This window comes from Uloborus diversus, chromosome 5, assembly GCF_026930045.1.
Source record: "Uloborus diversus isolate 005 chromosome 5, Udiv.v.3.1, whole genome shotgun sequence".
Lineage (NCBI taxonomy): Eukaryota > Metazoa > Arthropoda > Arachnida > Araneae > Uloboridae > Uloborus > Uloborus diversus.
The window spans coordinates 155,966,464-155,985,611 of record NC_072735.1 but is presented as its reverse complement, the minus strand read 5'-3'; the positions used below and the strand labels follow the sequence as shown (position 1 = coordinate 155,985,611).

The window sequence follows — 19,148 nt, the reverse complement described above, 5'->3', positions numbered from 1 at the left end:
AAAAGCTTTTGTTCTGGTACTTAGCCTCCTGAGACCAAGGACCAACTTTGAACGATACTTTTTAAAATGTTATGTCTTAATTGGTTCTAGAAGAGCAGAAAATGTTTTAAAAAATATATATATACATATATTTTAATTCTTGAGAAAATTATTGTCTTCTATAGAGGAGCGACGCTAAAATAATAGTAATCTAAATTATTATTGGAAGATTTGAGTGGGAACTGATAATCTCACAAGAAAAAAAGACAATGTTTAAGGAATTCTGCAGGATGTTTAATAACTTTCTTCAAAAATTGTAATTAAAAACAGGGACACTTCCCTATGCGCATGCTTGTTTTTTTTTTTTTTTTTTTCGGAAAATTATGTTTGAGGCAGTGAGAAGCAAAGGGATCTGATTGACAAAATTTTAATTTGGAGATAATTGGTACAAATGGTAGGTGAACCACTGCTCTATTTTCGAGTAATAGATAATACTTGTAGCTCTGGTAGGTGCTGCTATATAGCATGATTTAGGAATGGTTGATTTGATTTTTATGGCGCAAGAGCCCTTGAGGGCTATACTGTGCCAACATGCATGATTTAGGAAAAAATATTTAATGAATGGAAAAAGTATTCACGAACCTAGGACTGCATCTTTAAACGTGTTTTATTCAAAACTTAAAAATATCCACATACATCCCTTTGCTGCTCACTGCCTCATTTTATTTCTCTGTAAACAAGCTATGAATAAAAATATGTCAATGAAGCAACTTTTTTTTTTCAGTACTGACGTCTACCTACAAGAAAATTAACTGCTACTGTGCTGAATTGACTAGTTTAATTTACATTTTTTTGGAAGTGTTGTTTCGTGCAGCGCTTCTTAAATTGTGTTTCGCTGAACATTAGTGCTCCACGGAGATCACTCAAGGGTTCCGCGAAATTTTCAGTTCGAATTTGTCACTAAAATCTCGTGTGAAATAAGTTGGCAGTTCTAGAGCTTGAATACGCCATCTTGCAGTGATTTAAAAAATGAACCGAAGGAGTAAAATATTTTTATTATGCACGTCACCCGCTACAGGCGGTGAACGGGGGCTGGTGAGAGAAGCGAGCAGGAACAGAGCCCTCTACAATCTATTTGATACTTTATACCGTAGTTGTACTTCTCATTTCTGTTTAGGTTTAAAAAAAAAAAAAAAAAAGATTTTATTATATCATCATACTATTTAAAGTCACAGATACGACGTATTTCGTGGCTGTTGCTGTGAAGTATGCATTGCATTCATCAGGAGTGCCCACACAAGGGGGGATTTTTTCAATTTTTAAAATTTATTTATTTAAATTTATATTGATTTATTTTTAGTTCAAATTATTTTATTTTATTTTGTTTATATTTTATTTTATTTATTTATTTAGTTTGCGCGCGTGTGTGTGTGTAAGTGTGTGAGTCACTGGCGCAGCACAGAACTTTAATTAAAAATGAATAAATAAATAAATAAAAAATATTTTCAAAAAATGTATGAAATATAAAATGAGGGCTAAAAAATGTAAAAAAGGGAAAAAAGGATGAGGAAAAAAGAGAGGAGGGAAGGGGGGTGGAGTTGCGCCATTGAATTTTGGGGTGGGGTGGCACCCCTGGCATTTATAATGCACCTATCCCTGAACTAAAAAACTTTGGAATACTTAAAAAAATGAATAAATACCTTTGTGCAATAGAATAAAGACAGAACAACAACGTAATCAGAGCATGAACATTGCAAGAAGTTGCAGACACAAGTTTCGGCTTTTCAAGAAACTCTTTTTCAATGCAAAAAAAAAAAAAAAAGTGAGTTTTTTATGTTACGTCACACGAGAGGGTTTTTTTTTTACGTTGCTGCTGAGTGGTAAATTGCAAGACTTATTATGTATTTCGAAAATGCTATTTGTCGACTGTGTAAAACTAGAGAATAAAAGCGTAGGCCTAACAAAAAACCACGAGGTTCCACGAGGTGTAAACAAATTTTATTCATACTAAATATTATACGAAAAGTATACTAATAGTATCGAAACACTTCAGAAATGTAATCATCGAAAAATAAACGACTTATGTTAGAAAAAAATTGTGAAATTGTAATACTAAATAAAAGATACCAATAAAAGCTATATGAAAAAAAAAATTAGTGATATCCTAAATAAATATATTTTAAATAACTTTGGTACAAGAAATTCTTCAGATGGATGATTTAAAAATAAACACTCTCACAATTACCGTATCTAAGCATTTTAACTAAACTAGAAGTCAAAAACTATACAGATATAGTAACAAGTACAAAAAAATATCCAATGCAAAGAAAATTGAGAAAATAAATAAATAAGAGAAATAGAAACAGAACTTTTACATGTGAAAGAAGCAAATAATAATATTTATCGCTAGAGACGCGATTTTTTTTCCTCTTAAGAAATTCAGCTTTCATGAACTCCATTCGACACGCAATGACACACCCATGTGACTTACTGTCTACCAACCACAAAGCGAGTAAAAAGACCCCAATAATTACAATTTTAAGTGTAAAAAATGAATTTGAAACTTCCCGGAAAAGCAAATAATGAGCAATACATTTCATACTTTAAAGCTTTAACAAAATTCAATTTTTTTTCCGCAAATTTGTTTATTTTAAGAACGTTACAAAAGAAACTGACATTTATCCCATTTTTATGCAAACACCTTTTTTGTTTCTAAAGACTTCCACAAGGAAGAGGGAAAATGATGTTGTCTGGATCTCCCCTACCGGATGCATTTTTCGAATTCCTCGGAAACTAGAGATCGCTGGGGTAGCAGGTGGTCTCAACACGATGGATCTGTTATCACCGAACTTTTTATCCACGACGATGATGCTGATTCCAACTACGAACGGGAAAGGTTAAAAATTGCATCCGTCGTTTAGTTAAGCTTAATTTCAAATAAATTGCTTTCAGTAGCAAATCGTGTAGCACGCACGTTATATAGTGCCAGGGGCGTCCCGATGGGAGGTCACGGGAGGTCACTGTGACCTTCGAAAAATATCCTTATTCGGCAACTTTTGCTGACGATTCGGCATCATCATCCGGCAAAACTTTGAGTTCTATACGGTAAAATTATCATCATCCGGAAACTGCTTAGGAGTTCCATTCGGCAAATTGAGAATTTCTGTCCTCACAAAACTTTAAGTTCGGGGCGACCCTCAGTGCAGTGATGCTCCCCCCCCCCCCCGAAGATCTCATTTCATAGTCAGATGAATCTCACCGGCCAGAACACTTCTAAGATTTAAATAGTATTTAAAATGTTTTCTGGGGAAAACATATAAAAGGAAAGAAAATTACAAACAATTATTATTATCATTATTACATGCTTATTTTGTGGGTACAAAATTACAATCAGTTTTTTTAGGAACAAATTTCTGATTATTTGGCTCCACATTTGCAACTATCTTTATGTTTTTTTAAGAACAAATTTCTGATTATTTGGCTCCACATTTGCAACAATCTTTATATTGAATGAAGATGAGTAGTTGCTTTATAAGTTTCCAGAACATATTAGTCTTCGATACTTAATATTGTTCAACATTCCAATGGATCAAATAGGCCCAATATGGAACGCGAGCCTGGCATTGGGCAACACTAATACAATGCTATGCATATTATTCAAATGTGGCAGTAGGCTGAATACTTTAATCAAAAATTAAAAAATTAAGGAGACAAATTCAAAAATGGGATAAATTCCTAAAATAAAACTTCTGTGGTTGAGTACGATTTTAGCGTGGTTTCAAATCGATAGCCCAAGATTAAAATGGCTTTAAATTTTGTGAAACAAAGTTCATTTCAGATGCAGAGGAAGCATCTTAGAGAACGACAAAGTGCCCATAAAATTCATATTAATATTGATTTTTTAACAGTAATGCTTTGCACAGCATTATAAGCTTTTTTTGCTGTGAGTGTACGATGTTTTTGTGCTGAATAGTTACTCGTGACAGTGGCAAATTTACAACAGGTATAATTGATTTAGGTTTTTAGTTTCACTAGTTTGTTATATTGAATAATCCAATTTCGATAAAACTAATAAAGTTTTAAGTATCAATAAATGAATAAATAAATAATAATCAAAATAAAATAAAACAAATACGAGCAAAACATTTATTACATTTTTTTTAGGTTTACCCCCAGTTTCGCTGACATTTAAATCCCATCTTTCCCTCAAATATATATTAAAAGGTATTATTGGAACTGAAAAACAGGGGGGGGGGAGGAAATTTCGTGTCGGCGAAACTAAGGGGACATAATCTTTCAAAAGGGAAAGAAAATTTCATTTTTCAACAATGCCCTTTCCTCTCTTTCCATCTCTTAAAAAAACCACTATATATCTCAATGATGTCGAAAAACATATCTCTCATATCATTAGAAACTGCTAAAAAAAGAAAAAAAAAAGGTGAAGTAAAGAAAGAAAGAAAATGTAGGGAAGATGCAAACGCAACAGCAAGAACTTTTCAAAATACCTTGAACAGCAAATAATTATCATTAACGCATACTTAAAACTGTTAACAAATGAACGATCACCTATATAGTGCTGGTAATTACAAATGCATGTGTGGCAACTTCTCGCGCAAGAAAGTGCAAATAAAATATTGTGTCGGAGCCGACACTTACAATTAGCGGTAGCGTCGTTTTAAAATCGTTTAATCATCCTGCAATTTCTTATCTTTCATCGTTTCCTCTTAAAATTGTCAAGCGCGCGCGCGGATACGCTGAGGCCCAGCCAGATTCATTTTTATTAATGAGATAGTTCGAGTAATTCATCAAGTTACCTCGTTTCCCCCCCCCCCTCCCCCTACAGATTAAGCATGCCGTTTGCTCGGCACGAGCCAATTCCGCCGAGGGTTGCTTTCAGGAAAAGATATAAAATCGCCAAATCGAGAATTTTTTCCAGCCAATCGAGCGATTTTAAATATCGCCAAGAAAGTCCCGCCTCCTTTTCTCCGTTTTTAATAGATTTAAATTTGGATCTGACCGCGAGGAGCGAGGTAGGAAGGAAGTGTGGTTGGAACTTTGTTGACGGTGCATATTTAACTAATTTCTCCCACGGTTATTTTTATCGGCAAACATTCTTCAAGATTCACGACGTTTTAAAGTGATTGCTATAAAATCTGAAAAGGGTCAAAAATAATGTACCTTAAATTTATATTCTGAGTTTTATTGTTTTTTAGTTAATTTGAAAGAAAATGTTGATGGATTGGTGCTCCCATCTCCAATCTGTGCTCGTACTTTTTAAAGGATATAGTGCTTAGATCTTAAAAATTTCTTTCTTTCTGAGAATTTTCTTTCTTATTGTTTGGTAATAAATAATCTTGCTGCTATTTAATTTCGTTTGCATCATCAAGTCAACTTTCCTTTTGTATTTGCTACTATTTTCTTGCATTTTAGTCATTATGTTATTTCTGTTGTTTCAGTTGGGATTGCTTCTCAAATTACTCCCTTTGTAAAAAAAATTATACAAATACAGTGCGTGAGGAATTTACGATTTCTGAGTGTTCAACTGAAATAAATTTACACGCAATACTCAGATAATATTTTTTATCGAATTGTTTTACAGAAAGACTAAATTCAATTTCACCTTTTAATTAGCTATCATTCAATGACAAAACACTGTACTGAAATAAATTTAACTCATTTATAATCAAAATGTACAAAACTTTAAAATCGAAAAAAAAGCTCTTTTTACGGGGTGTGAACCATAAAAGTTTTAATCTCTCTTTCGTATCAATGAAAATCAATTTTTTTTAATTAAAAATTACATCGAGATTTTCATATTTTATAGATGAAACTTTCAGCTTCAAACCTTCAATTTACATTTCTTCAGTTTGAATTTCAAAATCTGGATCTTTTATTACTTTTATTATTTATTTATTTTTGGAAACTTAATGCAATGGTTTAACAACAAAAGGGATTCAAGGGGAAATGCTTCAATTATTTTTCAACCTAATACTGCTATCGAAATGAAATTTTAGATAACAAATTACGAAAAAGAAAATTAACGAAAAAATAATGAAGAAATGCTTGATCAAGGGGGGGGGGGGATCATCCCAATATAACTTAAGTTTTCCCTCAAACGACAAAACTAATAAGCAGCAAAGAAGTATAATTTAAATTTCGATAGAAACATCAGAATTGTCTAAACAAACCAGCGCTTTTTTTATTTGTGTTCCGCGGAACCCTAGGATTCCATGGTTATCACCCAAAGGTTCCACGAAACTTTCAGTTCGAGCTTGTCACAAAAAAAACTCATGAAAAATAACGCGTCTTCAAAGGCAAAAAAAAAAAAAAAAAAAAAAAAAAAAAGTCTTTTTTTCGTTTAATAATCTGGGTCAGGGTTTCTATAAATGTCACTCATTTCATTAAAATATTATTTTTAAAAATTTATATTATTTAAAGATATTTGATAATTTTTGAAATTAAATATCCTTTACAAAAGTTTCACTTTTTGCTGTGGCATTTAAAAAAAAAAAAAAAAAAAACAGGAGTTATGCAAAAAAGTAGACAGTAAGAAGGGTTCACTTATTAAAGAAATTACAAAACGCTGGTCGAAACAAAAGCTTCTTAAATGAAACAGGTAAAAATATTATAAAGAAACCAATACAAAAGACTGTAATAAATGAGATCTTTTTGATGATAAAAATGTATACTGAGGGATGGTTTAAAATAAAATACTATCTTTATAAGCATTTTCAATTATACTTGGGATGTTTGTACCAAAAGAGGTACTTTCTTTCTCTCTCTCATAATATTTTACAGTTAAAAATGAAATGAAGTAAAAGTATTTACACTTTATTCCTTTTCGACAACGAAACAATTTTTTGTTGAAACAATTAGTTCAACAATACGATATACTTTTCAAAGAAAGACTTAATATGCATAAACTAAAACATTAATTGGCTGTAAGAAATAATTAAACCGTAATACCAATACCAATGTACGTAGTGAATGTGCAATAAAAGCACAACAAAGTATTTTCTATGTTATAAAAGGTTGAGTCTTGACGAGTTAAAAGCGGGTAGTAAAAGCAAATTATATTTGATAAATAATACTGCAATTGTCATTATTAGTATAATATTTTAATAATTTAAAATGCAATAAAAACTCAATAAAGTAAAAAATATAACAAAAAATGTGAACAGAAAATTTTGTTAGTAACATCAAACACATTAACTCACCATACACTTTTACTCATTAATTTATGTTTTTTTTTTCATGTTGATGTATGGTTCTAGCAGCATTTCAGTTAAAAAAGAAGTATCTAAATAAAAGTAGGCTTAATTCGTAAATAAAAAAAAATAGTTGAATTTTACTCTATACTACATTTTAAGTAAAAAGTTTTGTTAGTATTGTTAATTTTGAGTGAATTTTGTTCCTTCAACCCAAATCCTGTTGTAAGTTCCCCATCATAGTGGACAAAAAAGTAAATTTATAAATAAATGTGTGTGGTAGGTTTAATGTATTTAGACAAAACTCATGGAAATGTATTATTTTGTTATTATTATTATTATTTTACTGAGTGTTTAAAACATCAATCAATGAATTTTTAAAAAATGTCAAGTTTAGTTACTTATATTTCATACAATAAGAAGATTTAACATTTAAGAAACTCACATTTTAAACTATTTTTTAATTTAATTTTTAACTAATTAACCTCTTTTTTCACTTTTAAAGTTTACTCTTGAGCTCTAATTGAACTTCATTTAAAATTTACAAGTTTAAAATTATGTCGCCAGACCAAATAATTACCTTCGACAAAATCATTTTTGAAGTATTACCCACCTTTTATGTTTCTATTGGCATGTTCATTTATCTTTTAGAGCATAAGTAAATAATGTGTATATATATATTAATAAATTCAGTCGACAAGAAAAATGTGACATTGATTTTAAAAGTAAATAAAATGATGCAGCATAAGAAGATATATTTACATAAGAAGATATGTTATTATGAAATATGATATCTATAATGTTAAAATCTTTTAAAAAATGGATATTATATTATTGAAACTTAATTAATATGTTAAATAAGATTATATATTTACGCAGCCAGCAGTCCTGCACCCGATGATGTAACTGCAAATAATGGGGTCGTTTCCAAAATTTTAAAAGTATTTTTTTCTGAAAGAGCATGATTAAAAACGTAGGACCTGACCATTTTTTGATAAATTTGTTTACGTTTAACATATTAAAAAAATTACTTAAATCGGAGCGCTTTCTTTGTCTACGGTTTTAGCCAATGACGTCACAAATGATGAAATGCCATTCAATGTTGCCATTCACAGTGCAAAACATTTAATTCGCATCTTTACTCATGTGTATTGGCAACGATATGGTGGATAGCAAGCGTCGAGCGCAATTTTAATTCGCTGCTTGATTATCATAACGTGGAAACGTAGTAGGAAGATGAGGCAATGTGCATAATTTGTGACGTCATCAAGACCACGCCTTGTTTGAAAAATCGTACATTTTAAAAAATTAATTAAAAAAAAAACTGTTGGGAAAAGGAAAGTATTTTCTGCGTCCATGTTATTATTATTATTTTTTTGCTCATTTTATCCATTTCAATGACTAAAAGTAGTACTTTTGACTGAAGGAAACCACCCCATTCCTTTTCCAATATCTACGCTATCATATACTCGTACAACGTACATTTAATCCCATTGCGTTTGACGACAGTAGGCAACAACAGAGTGAATTACGCAGCGGTTGTAAATTACGCGGCGGTTAATTTTTCACTAAAAATCAAAGCGATAAATAGAAATAAATGCTCAACATAAAACGCACAAATGAATCGATTCTGATGATTAATACTTTACTTAAACCCAAAGCGATAAATACAAATAAATGCTCAACATAAAACGCACAAATGAATCGTTTCGATAGAATTTACGAGACAAGAAATTCCACCTTATCCATTATGGTTGATTTTACGTAACTAGTCAAAATTTTTATTAATTTGATTTCTGTATCCAATGGGGCGATTTCAAATAAATCTTTCTCTAATTATATGGTATCATGTACATTGTACATTTGATTCTATTCTCCAGCGTTTGATGACAGTAAGCAGCACATTCCACAACAAGAGTTAATTACTCGGCTGTTATTACTTTACTAAAACCCTAAGCGATAAATACAAATAAATGCTCAACATAAAACGCACAAATGAATTGTTTCGATAGAATTTACGAGACAAGAAATTCCACCTTATCGATTATGGTAGATTTTATGTAACTAGTCAAAAATTTTATTTGATTTCAATATCAGATGGTGCGATTCTAAATAAATCTTTCTCTAATTGTAATGGCATCATGCAAATTGTACATTTGATTCCATTCTGGAGCGTTTGATGACAGTAGGCAGCATAATCCACAACAAGAGTTAATTACGTGGCTGTTATTACTCCGCTAAAACCCAAAGCGATAAATACAAATAAATGCTCAACATAAAACGCACAAATGAATCGTTTCGATAGAATTTATGAGACAAGAAATTCCACCTTATCGATTATGGTAGATTTTATGTAACTAGTCAAAACTTTTTTTTATTTGATTCCAGTATCCGATGGTGCGATTCTAAATAAATCTTTCTCTAATTGCAATGGCATCATGCAAATTGTACATTTGATTCTATTCTGGCGCGTTTGATGATAGTAGGCAGCATACTCCACAACAAGAGATAATTACGTGGCTGTTATTACTCCGCTAAAACCCAAAGCGATAAATACAAATAAATGCTCAACATAAAACGCACAAATGAATCGCTTCGATAGAATTTACGAGACAAGAAATTCCACCTTATCGATTCCGGGAGATTTTATGTAACTAGTCAACGAAGAGCGTTTAAGAAATAATCAATATGATGGAAGCCATTTTTCATCATTTGGGATGACAGCAACTCGAAGCACGTGTTTCGGCCTCAAGACATCATTTACTTAACTGCTGAAACAGTTAAGCAACCAGAAGAATTGTCAATACGCAAGAGTCAGATTGAATGATTTATATTTTCTTGGGAATAAGAAATACAAAGAAGTTTTACCTTTTGAAAACTACCTGAGAGCTCACGATTTGTTAAGATATTTCTGCGGCTATTTTTCATACGGCTAATGATGTTTAACATATTAGAGTTTAAATTAAAAATGTAGTTGATTTTCTTAATAATAATTTATGCTGTATAACGATTTGTTGCGAATAAAGTAAATTTGAGTCGAAATGAATATTTTCTTTTAACTTATAAAACATTCCAATATTATGGGGAGAGGGGGAGGGTTGCTTGGATTGATTCTTTCTTCCCCCTGGGACATTTTTACTTTCTGAACCGATACAGCGTCAAAAGCTCTACATCGGAAAACCGCTGCCTAGTTTAATTTGCTTGTATACTAAATCATTTCTTTGTTTCACCTAAATTATTCTTTTTTAGACAACAAATCGATCATATCCTTGTCTATATTAGAAATGACAAACAAAAATGAAATAATCAATCAGATTTTTTTTTCAGGGCTAATACAATTAAAAAAAGTTTTTTACTTTGAACCAGTTTTATGTAAAGTCACTGCCTTTTAGTTTAATTACTTTTCAACATATTTACTTATTATTTTTAGTAAACCAATCCATCATCCCCTTGTCTAAATTAGAAATAGCAAAAATAGATATAAAAACCAGTCAGTTTTTTTTTTCAGAGCCATTGCAATTTCAATTTTTTTTATATTGTAAACCTCGTTTCATATAAAGTCAATGCTTTTTAGTTTATTTACTTATTACTTATCATTTTCAGTAAACAAATCCATCACCTCCCTGTCTAAATTTGAAATAACAAACATGGTGGAACAACCAATTAGAAGATTAATTGCATATCAAACAATGAATGACAATTATTTATTTTTATTCAAATTCCCCTCCCCCTCGCGTTATGCTGCGGAAGGGAGACAGACACACTCCCTTTTGGGAATTTTGATTTTATGATGATGATGATGATCTTTTTTTTCTTTTTTTTTAATTTTCTTTTCTTGAATCAAACATGTATTTTATAGTACTTCATTAACAAATGAAATATATTTTTTTTCAAATTATACATTCCAGCTTATCAAAGTGTTTTTTTAGTAATTTAGATGTACCAGAACAATTCTCAAGAGATAAAGGTAAAACAATAATAAATTTAAGATAAATGAAATGAGGATGTATGTGACATAGTAGATAATTGCACCAGGGGGAGCAACAAAATAATATTTTAATATATGAACTGTAGTGGAATTTCGAAAAACCGTTAGCTATGAAACTTTTACGACAACTTAGTTGACATTGAGGCCGCAGGATGAAAAACAGGGTACATCTTTTTTAGAATTTTTCAAGTGGATTGATTCTTCCATTGGAACATTGATTTAAAAAGGATTCTAATATTTTTTAAAAGAATAAAGTGACATATTTTCCACAACAGCAAAAGAATTTAAAAAAAAAAAAAATAAGGAGAAAAGATGGCAGTTTGGCTTTAAAACATTACATAAATAAAAGCTTGCTTAAAAATTCCAAAAATATTAAACTCTCCATAAAAAGGGAAAGAACTCCAGCAATACTCGAGTCGTGGGGCAGTGTAACGGGATCACACCACATGTTTTAATTCCCATTTTGCAATCGTTACTCATTCAATGTTTTTCGGTTAACGGAGGTTGATGTGCTGGTCAGTTTCTGATTGCTAGTTTTGTGAAACGTTTTTATTTATGTTGTTGTTGTGTGTGTATGTGTTTTTATGACACTAAAAAAACTTCGCCTCTAAAACGGAAACAATTGCAGCTTTAAAAGTGGCTCTTTGCCAAGGAAAAGACCCTTTGACACACGTAACTTTATTAGTGAACTGGTTTAATTTTTGCGAGATTCAAGTGAAATATTATGAAACTGTTTAGCTACAATACTGCTACCGGTACTAAACACGATAGAATTAAAAAAAAAATCTTTCCATTTTTTTAAGAATGGAGCCCTTCTACATGTGTTAAGGGGGGACTCGGGGACTACATGCATTAATAGGGCTGTTACTGAACTGGAAACATTTAAAAAAAGAACCATCAAATTTCCAAGAATGAAACCGTTTTACATGTGTTGACGGGAAGGAAAATGTTCTTTTTGCAGCATCTTGATTCATATGTCAAAAACAAACTCGGTTTTCAAAACAGTTCTTCTACCATATCTCGTGCTTCTCAACTGAAAGTTGTTTAGATATTTTTCCCCTCGAGAAAGTTCACTTTCGCTCCGACTTCCAGAAGTACTCACGAGACCCGACAGGCATGTTAAGCCAAGCATACACCAGCCACACATACCTGACAGCAAAATCCGGCACGACAGACAACATATCGAGCCGGTTCAGGTCCATTCCGATATTTCGCAAGCAAATTCCGGCGGACTTCTTCCGCTTCCAATTACTGGAAGATGCCCAGGGCTTTAATCCGGTTTGATTGCAGCCCCTAATCCCTCGAATCTCCGGGCCCACGACGAATGCAATCGGATTGATGGGAGACGGCAGCGAGTCGAGCGAGGAAATCACGGAGACCGACCCATCCAGATCGGAGAGACAAACGGAATATTAACTAGATCCAGCGAACCCAGACAAACCCTTTTCTGATAGGAAAGACGCCGATTTGACATTTTGTTTGCTTGGCATTACAAGTTCTGATTTATGGGGTCCATCACCGATGGGAGGTCACCATGACCTTCCGAAAATTTCCATATTCGGAATATTTTGTCTGATGATTGGGAAAAATTATTATCAGTCGGCAAAATTTGGAGTTCTATTCGGCAAAATTATCATCATTCGGCGAAATTTCGGGTTCCATTTAGAAAAATTATCATCATTCGGCAAAACTTGGAGGTACATTCGGAAAAATTATCAGCATTCGGCAAAATTTGGAGTTCTATTCGGCAAAATTATTATGATTCAGCAAAATTTGGAGTTCTATTCGGCAAAATTATCATCATTCGGCAAAATTTGGAGTAACATTCGGCAATTGAGAATTTCTGTCTTCCCAAAAATTTAAGTTCTGAACGGCTCCCTTGCCCATCAATTCCTTGTTTTACCGTCTTCAGACACAAACCTAACTTTGAATGATACATTTTTTTTTGTTTGTAATAATTGGTTTTAACCGCATCTAAAAGTACAGAAAAAAATGTTTAAAAAAATCTTAATTTTTATTTCTGAGAAAATTAGTGTCTCCTGGAGGAGCGACACTGAAATAATAGTGTTTTAAATCAGAAGAAAGATATGAGTGGAAGCTGATAATCTCATGCGAAAAACACAATATTTAAGGAATGCATCTGCATGATTAATAATTTTCTACTATAAAAATAATTAAAATAGGAAGACTTGCGCATGCATATCGCGCATGCATATCTTTTTTTGTTTTTTTTTTTTAAATTTCAGAAAACGTTATTTTGATTTGACTGTAAACAAGCTATGAATAAAAATCTGTCAAAGAAATACTGTTTTTCCAGTACTGTCTTCCACTAAAAGTAACTTATACTGAGCAGCCTTGATGCATTTATTTTACCTTTTTGTAAGTATTGTTTACTGTCTCCAATAGGCGACTATAGGGCTGAGGAGATTACGTAAAATAGTAAAAATTTTGTATGAAACATTAACCCGAGAAAGAAATGAGGTAGCAAGTGATAAATCACACACCCGATCTCGTTTTTGTGTGTGTAGGGGGGGTAGGTAAAAGGTATGTACTCTTAGTACGCAAACACAACAAATATATAATAATTCTGTTCCAACAACTTCAAGGCACAGCAAGTTTTGCTGGTTATTACGGGAATTTCGTTTTAATGTAATGACAATTAAAATCTGGCTGAATATTAATTTCTTAGAAATGGTTTTTTCGTTGAATTTATGCAGGGGAATGTGGGGTAAAGTGAAATAGTAATATGTTTTAATTTTTATTGCAGGGCCACCTATCTGTCAATGCTTTAACTACGTCATTAAACATGTTGTTGATTCCACTAAGAAAATATTTATCTTTGAAGATCTAGGTACATGATGATACAAGTCATTTTAAAAATTTGATACCGATATTGTAATGATTTTTGGTGTATGAAAAAAAAACTTTTTCAAAAATAAATTAATAAAGTGTCATTTATTATTATTTCAAATAGTTTTCTGATATTTAGTTATCAGTTATTCATTTATTTATTCATTCTCAAATTAATTCACTTATTTGTTTAATCATGAATTTTTTTCACTCGCTCAGTGAAAAAAAAAATTTTTTTCAATGGGAAAACATTTGTCTTCATTTTACCCTGCGTTTGGGGCAAAAACTGTTAAAAGAAAACTATCTGTAAAAATGTTGTTCAGCTATCAGTATTAAGAAACAGTATAAAAGTATTCAAATATGGCTACTAATTTGGAACAGAAAAAGTAGTGTATCGTATATTTTTCCATATCACATGTTTTAAATCAATTTATTTTTTTTAATTTACTACTTGATTCGAATAAATTTCCTGGGTATTCTAGTCTCTCTCTCCAGTGATAAACTGCTAATTTTTAATTAATTTTTTTTCAGATTTTCGTCCTTTTTTTTGTATTCAAAAATTCAAATTATAAATTCTTCCCTAAATATCAAAAGTGACATTCTTGCATAACTAAAATAACCGACTCAACTTTCTTATAGTCAGATTTTCAAGATAAAAACTAAAGCGTTTGCAGCAATAGTCGCAGTCGCCCTTGAAATAAGTGATGATAAAATAATAATAATAATAATAATACAAAACGGCTATTCTTTTACCCTTCACTGTGACTCAGCAGAAAATAATCGTTTAATCGGATTATTATTTGCAAGGCATCAATCATATAATTCGATCTAAATACTCCTTCTTTCTAATCAAAGGCTTGGGAAAAGAAACCCCATCCTGGGAAGAAGTATTTCTAAGGAATGGGTTTTTAATGACACTGAAAACACAATATAAATGCAAGTAATTAATTACGAAGAAGTTATAGTTTCATACAAAGGAATTGATTTTTTAAATTTATATTTATGCATGTATATATGTTACTGTTAAAGTGTATGATTCAGTTATTTCATAGAACTACAAGATATTACATTACATAACTAGTTATTCGGTGAAATAACTAATGATAGACCGTTAAAGTGAAACTTAAATGATTTCAAACTTACTATGTAAACTGATTGATCCTAAGTAGCTTAATTCTCTCAAAAAATACATTTTATCCCCATTGCGGATGATTAATTGATTGAAAAAAATAAGGAAAAACATGATATAACTTATTATTGCTGAAAAAGTAACTAACACACTGTCTAAATTCTCCGTCTAAAAAGCAACGGAATGAAGCACACACACTCACACACACTAGTCATTTGGCAGAAGTCACTTTATTGGTGTGAATGTTCTCAACTAATAGTCCCCCGTTCAAGTTGGCAGGAAACTGGGGCGGATTATCTTTGAGGAAGAAGGGTGTGAAAAGGTTCATTCGAAAAAGCATGTGGGCGCTAAAGAAAATTCTAACCGTTAAAAAAAAAAAGACAACGCCAAGAGTGGTTTATCATTTCGACAGGATGTTTCCACATGGCTGTTCAGAACCATAAACAACGAGAGGGGAAAACATGAATGGTAACAACTAACTACACTATCATTTCAATTGAACAATATCGATTATGAGCCTGCTAACTGTTACGCAGATTTCCTTTGCATTTCAGTAGAGCAACTTTATGAAACTCGCACGCTGCACCTAATAGACGCGACCGTATCTCCTCCGATGAATCACAATTTTGTTTAGCCGGACTTGATGGTCATATAGAGAGATAGCATTTTTACTTCTCTTAACCTGATCAGTCCTGGCATCGTCTGTAGAAGACACAAAACATTATTTACAAAAAATGTTGACAAGTTAAATAGGGCGTGCCAATACTACACAGTATTAGTTAATATTCTTGTTAAAATGTGTGCGATGACAGTACTGGGGAAAAAGGCATTTCGTGGACAAATTTTAATTCACAGCTTGTTCAAATAAAAATAGCATTTTCTAAAAAAAAAAAAAACATGCATGCACATCGGGAAGAGTCCGATTTTTTAAAAGATTAGAAAGTAGAACATTATTAAACATGCTGCTGAGTTCCTTAACTATTGCTATTCTTCGTACCAATTTCGCACTAAAATTTTCCCTCTTCTGTTTTGGAAAACTATTAGTTTAGTGTTGCTCCTTTAAAACACACTAATTTAAAAAAAGAAAAAAAAAGAAAAAAAAGTGACAGCCGGGGGAAAAAAATCACGCGTGCGCACAAAGGTTGAAGATCAGCTCATGCAAGCGTGCTTGATTCATATCCATCCGGGTTTCACACACAATTCGGAAGAAATCATTTCAAATTCCGTAACAAACCACTAATAAACAGAAAATAAACAGAAACAGAAGAAAAAAAAATCATGCAAATAACTCATAGTTGCCGCAGCTGTAAGAGTAATCAAACTGATACGCAACGAAGTTGAATCAAAATGTGAGGTTATCAGCACGTTCCGCACTGAAATAAAGACACTGGATTACAACTTCGGTTTTATTGCTCATAAATGCGATTTACTTCTGCCATTTATAAATGAGACCTTACGCAAGTCGGATTTAAACTATCCGATTCACTTGAAACTTCCGGTAAGTTCAAGAGCAATAAGAAATAACTTGGGAGAAAAAAGGGGAAGAAGACCGGGATAGTTGTTGGATAGGTACGTATTAGTTTTTTCGAAAAAATTAGGACATTCATTTGTCACTTCAGCAGTTTGGATTCAAAAAGTTTGTCATAATTTTCCTTTTTAACATTGCAGCCCGTCCGGTAGTTTTGTGTGTGTGTGGGGGGGGGGGGGGGGGGGGGGGGGAATTGGAAATTCAAACTTTCAAAGTAAAGTTAAGGATGGCATCCACAGCCAGCCAATTTGATTTTTATTTTGTTGTTTTCACTTCAAAATGTTGAATTTTATTGTGATTAAGAGTTCAAGGCTTCAATGTCTTTGCAAGACCTGAAAACATATGTATTTTGAGATTTTTGACCTTGTGGGAAAGTTAAATTCTGTTGCCAGAAGAACTTCGAATGTACGGGGAAAACATGTTGGTGCTACAAGTTGGTTTGTGAATATTATTTCATCGTTATAAATTATACAACTTCATTAGTACTAGAAGTTTTCGCTACACAAGAATATAAATTTGTTATAAAAGATTAAAAAAAAGCTCATTTATGTATTCAAAGAAATAAATCAAATCAAAATGTACATTCGTTTTTGTATCAAAATCAAAATAAAAAATCAAGAAGTTTTGCATTCGCAAAAAATTGCAAACTATTCAGTCCTTTATAATTTCAAAAAAATTAAAATTTCGTAGAAAATTTTCTTATATAAACACAACTTAATCCGTTAATATTAATATAGAAACAGGAGTCAAAATGCTTATGATGATAATAAACAAAAAGGAAAGTTATTAATATTGTCTCCACTTTACAAAGTAAATAATAATAATATTTTCACTGCATTGATTAGTAAATAAAACTGGAAAATATTTTACATGCAATTTTATTTATTTATTGTTTATAAATCTTTAGGTACAAGAAAAAAAGACGTGCTTCGTTGACACCGTAAACAATATCTGTCACTAAAAGATAAGATTTTTTTTTTTTAAACTACGGAAAAAAGTACAGACTTCATTTTTGTGTTACCGAAAGATACTTTTTCGAACTCAGTATGAAATAATCAATTTATGCACACCTGCTGCTTTATTTTTTAAAGTCCTAAGAAAATATGGTATAAATTTAAATTATATTAAAAAAATATTTTATTAACAAATTTTATCTAAAAATATAAGTTTAACTTAAATTTCACAATAGTGTATGGGCAAAGAAGACAAAATTCGTTATTGTTTTTCATCGCAAACAATAAACAATGTTTTTCCAGCAAAATAATTCTTAAAAATCAATATTTCTTATTCCTGCTAAAAATGTCCACATTCTGTCCCCTAAAAAATTAAATAAATGATAGTAATAAAAACAAATAAAAAGAATTTAAATCAAAATAAACTTCTCTGTGTTCTAAATTAAGGAACTTCGACTAAATTTCAAGTTTTGCAGTGTATTTTGCGAGATCTACTTCCGTAGCAGACGATCTATATTTCGAAGTTTCGGTATTGATTTTGGATTTGTGTGCAAGGGCATATATGCTACCATTTATTTCCATTTAATGACTAAAGCGATTTCAACACCACTAAAAGCTATTGTGTGCCGCTGAAAAACAGAATGCTTAGTCCCAACAAAGTTATGAATGACCAAAACACGCTGAAAAGTCTCAATTCAAAAATTCAAAAATGCGCATTAATTCATTTTCCTCCAACAACTTCGCGCCAGTTGTTGTATAGATGGCGCTGATGTACATATGCGGGCGCAGTCGATACAAAAATGTTTTATTAGCGTAATTTTTCTTTCGGGACCCCCATGGGGCAGGAAAATGTCAAAAATAATGCAAAGAAATAGCATAGAATATTTGGAAAAATACTCACTTTGGTAGGGTGGACCAGGACTTTGCATCGTAGGTCTGAAATGCGGTGAAGAAGCAGGCGGGGGATTGGCGGACAGGTCCGGGTTTCCGCCGTGGTCCGGGCTCGAGGCTACATTGAAAACAAACGGAAAGCGTTAGGGTTGCCAGTTGTAACAAAACACAGCAGAAAATGTCGCCAAGCGCCCCTCGCCAAATGATCGTCGATCGATACGACGCGTTCGCCCAGACGGCTTAACTAAATATTTTCGCAGGGAGATTGTAATAATTTGTTTCTCTTGGCAAGCAACAACATTAGTCGAATCAAATGTGACATGCTTGGTTAAATTTCGTTCTGAAAAGGGGGATAGATCAAATGATTCTTGTCAGTAAGAGCAGTCGAAAATGAAGTAAACGCTTACTTTGCGACAAGGTATACTAATTAAGCAGAGCTGAAAGAGATAATTATATTTCTAAACTTTGTTTACTTTGCCAGGCATTTGAAATTATCTATTTTCATGGGGGAGCGCTCAATAGTGAATAAATTAATGACATGCGGTCTGAAAAATCAAATTCAAAGCAAACCTACAACTTTTTCAGAATATAAAGAAAATAAATATTGCATAAAAGGAAACTA

The 19,148-nt window shown here is 32.0% G+C and overlaps 1 protein-coding gene across 1 annotated transcript in view; it reads right to left on the bottom strand.

Moving 5' to 3' along the window:
- Positions 1-18,638, bottom strand: part of LOC129222511 (AT-rich interactive domain-containing protein 1A-like) — a 66,366-nt gene extending 47,728 nt beyond the window's left edge. The window contains 1 exon segment of the mRNA XM_054857023.1: positions 18,537-18,638. Within this exon segment, the coding sequence (XP_054712998.1) occupies positions 18,537-18,564 (28 nt within the window). The 5' untranslated portion in view covers positions 18,565-18,638.
- Positions 18,639-19,148: the final 510 nt, after the last annotated feature.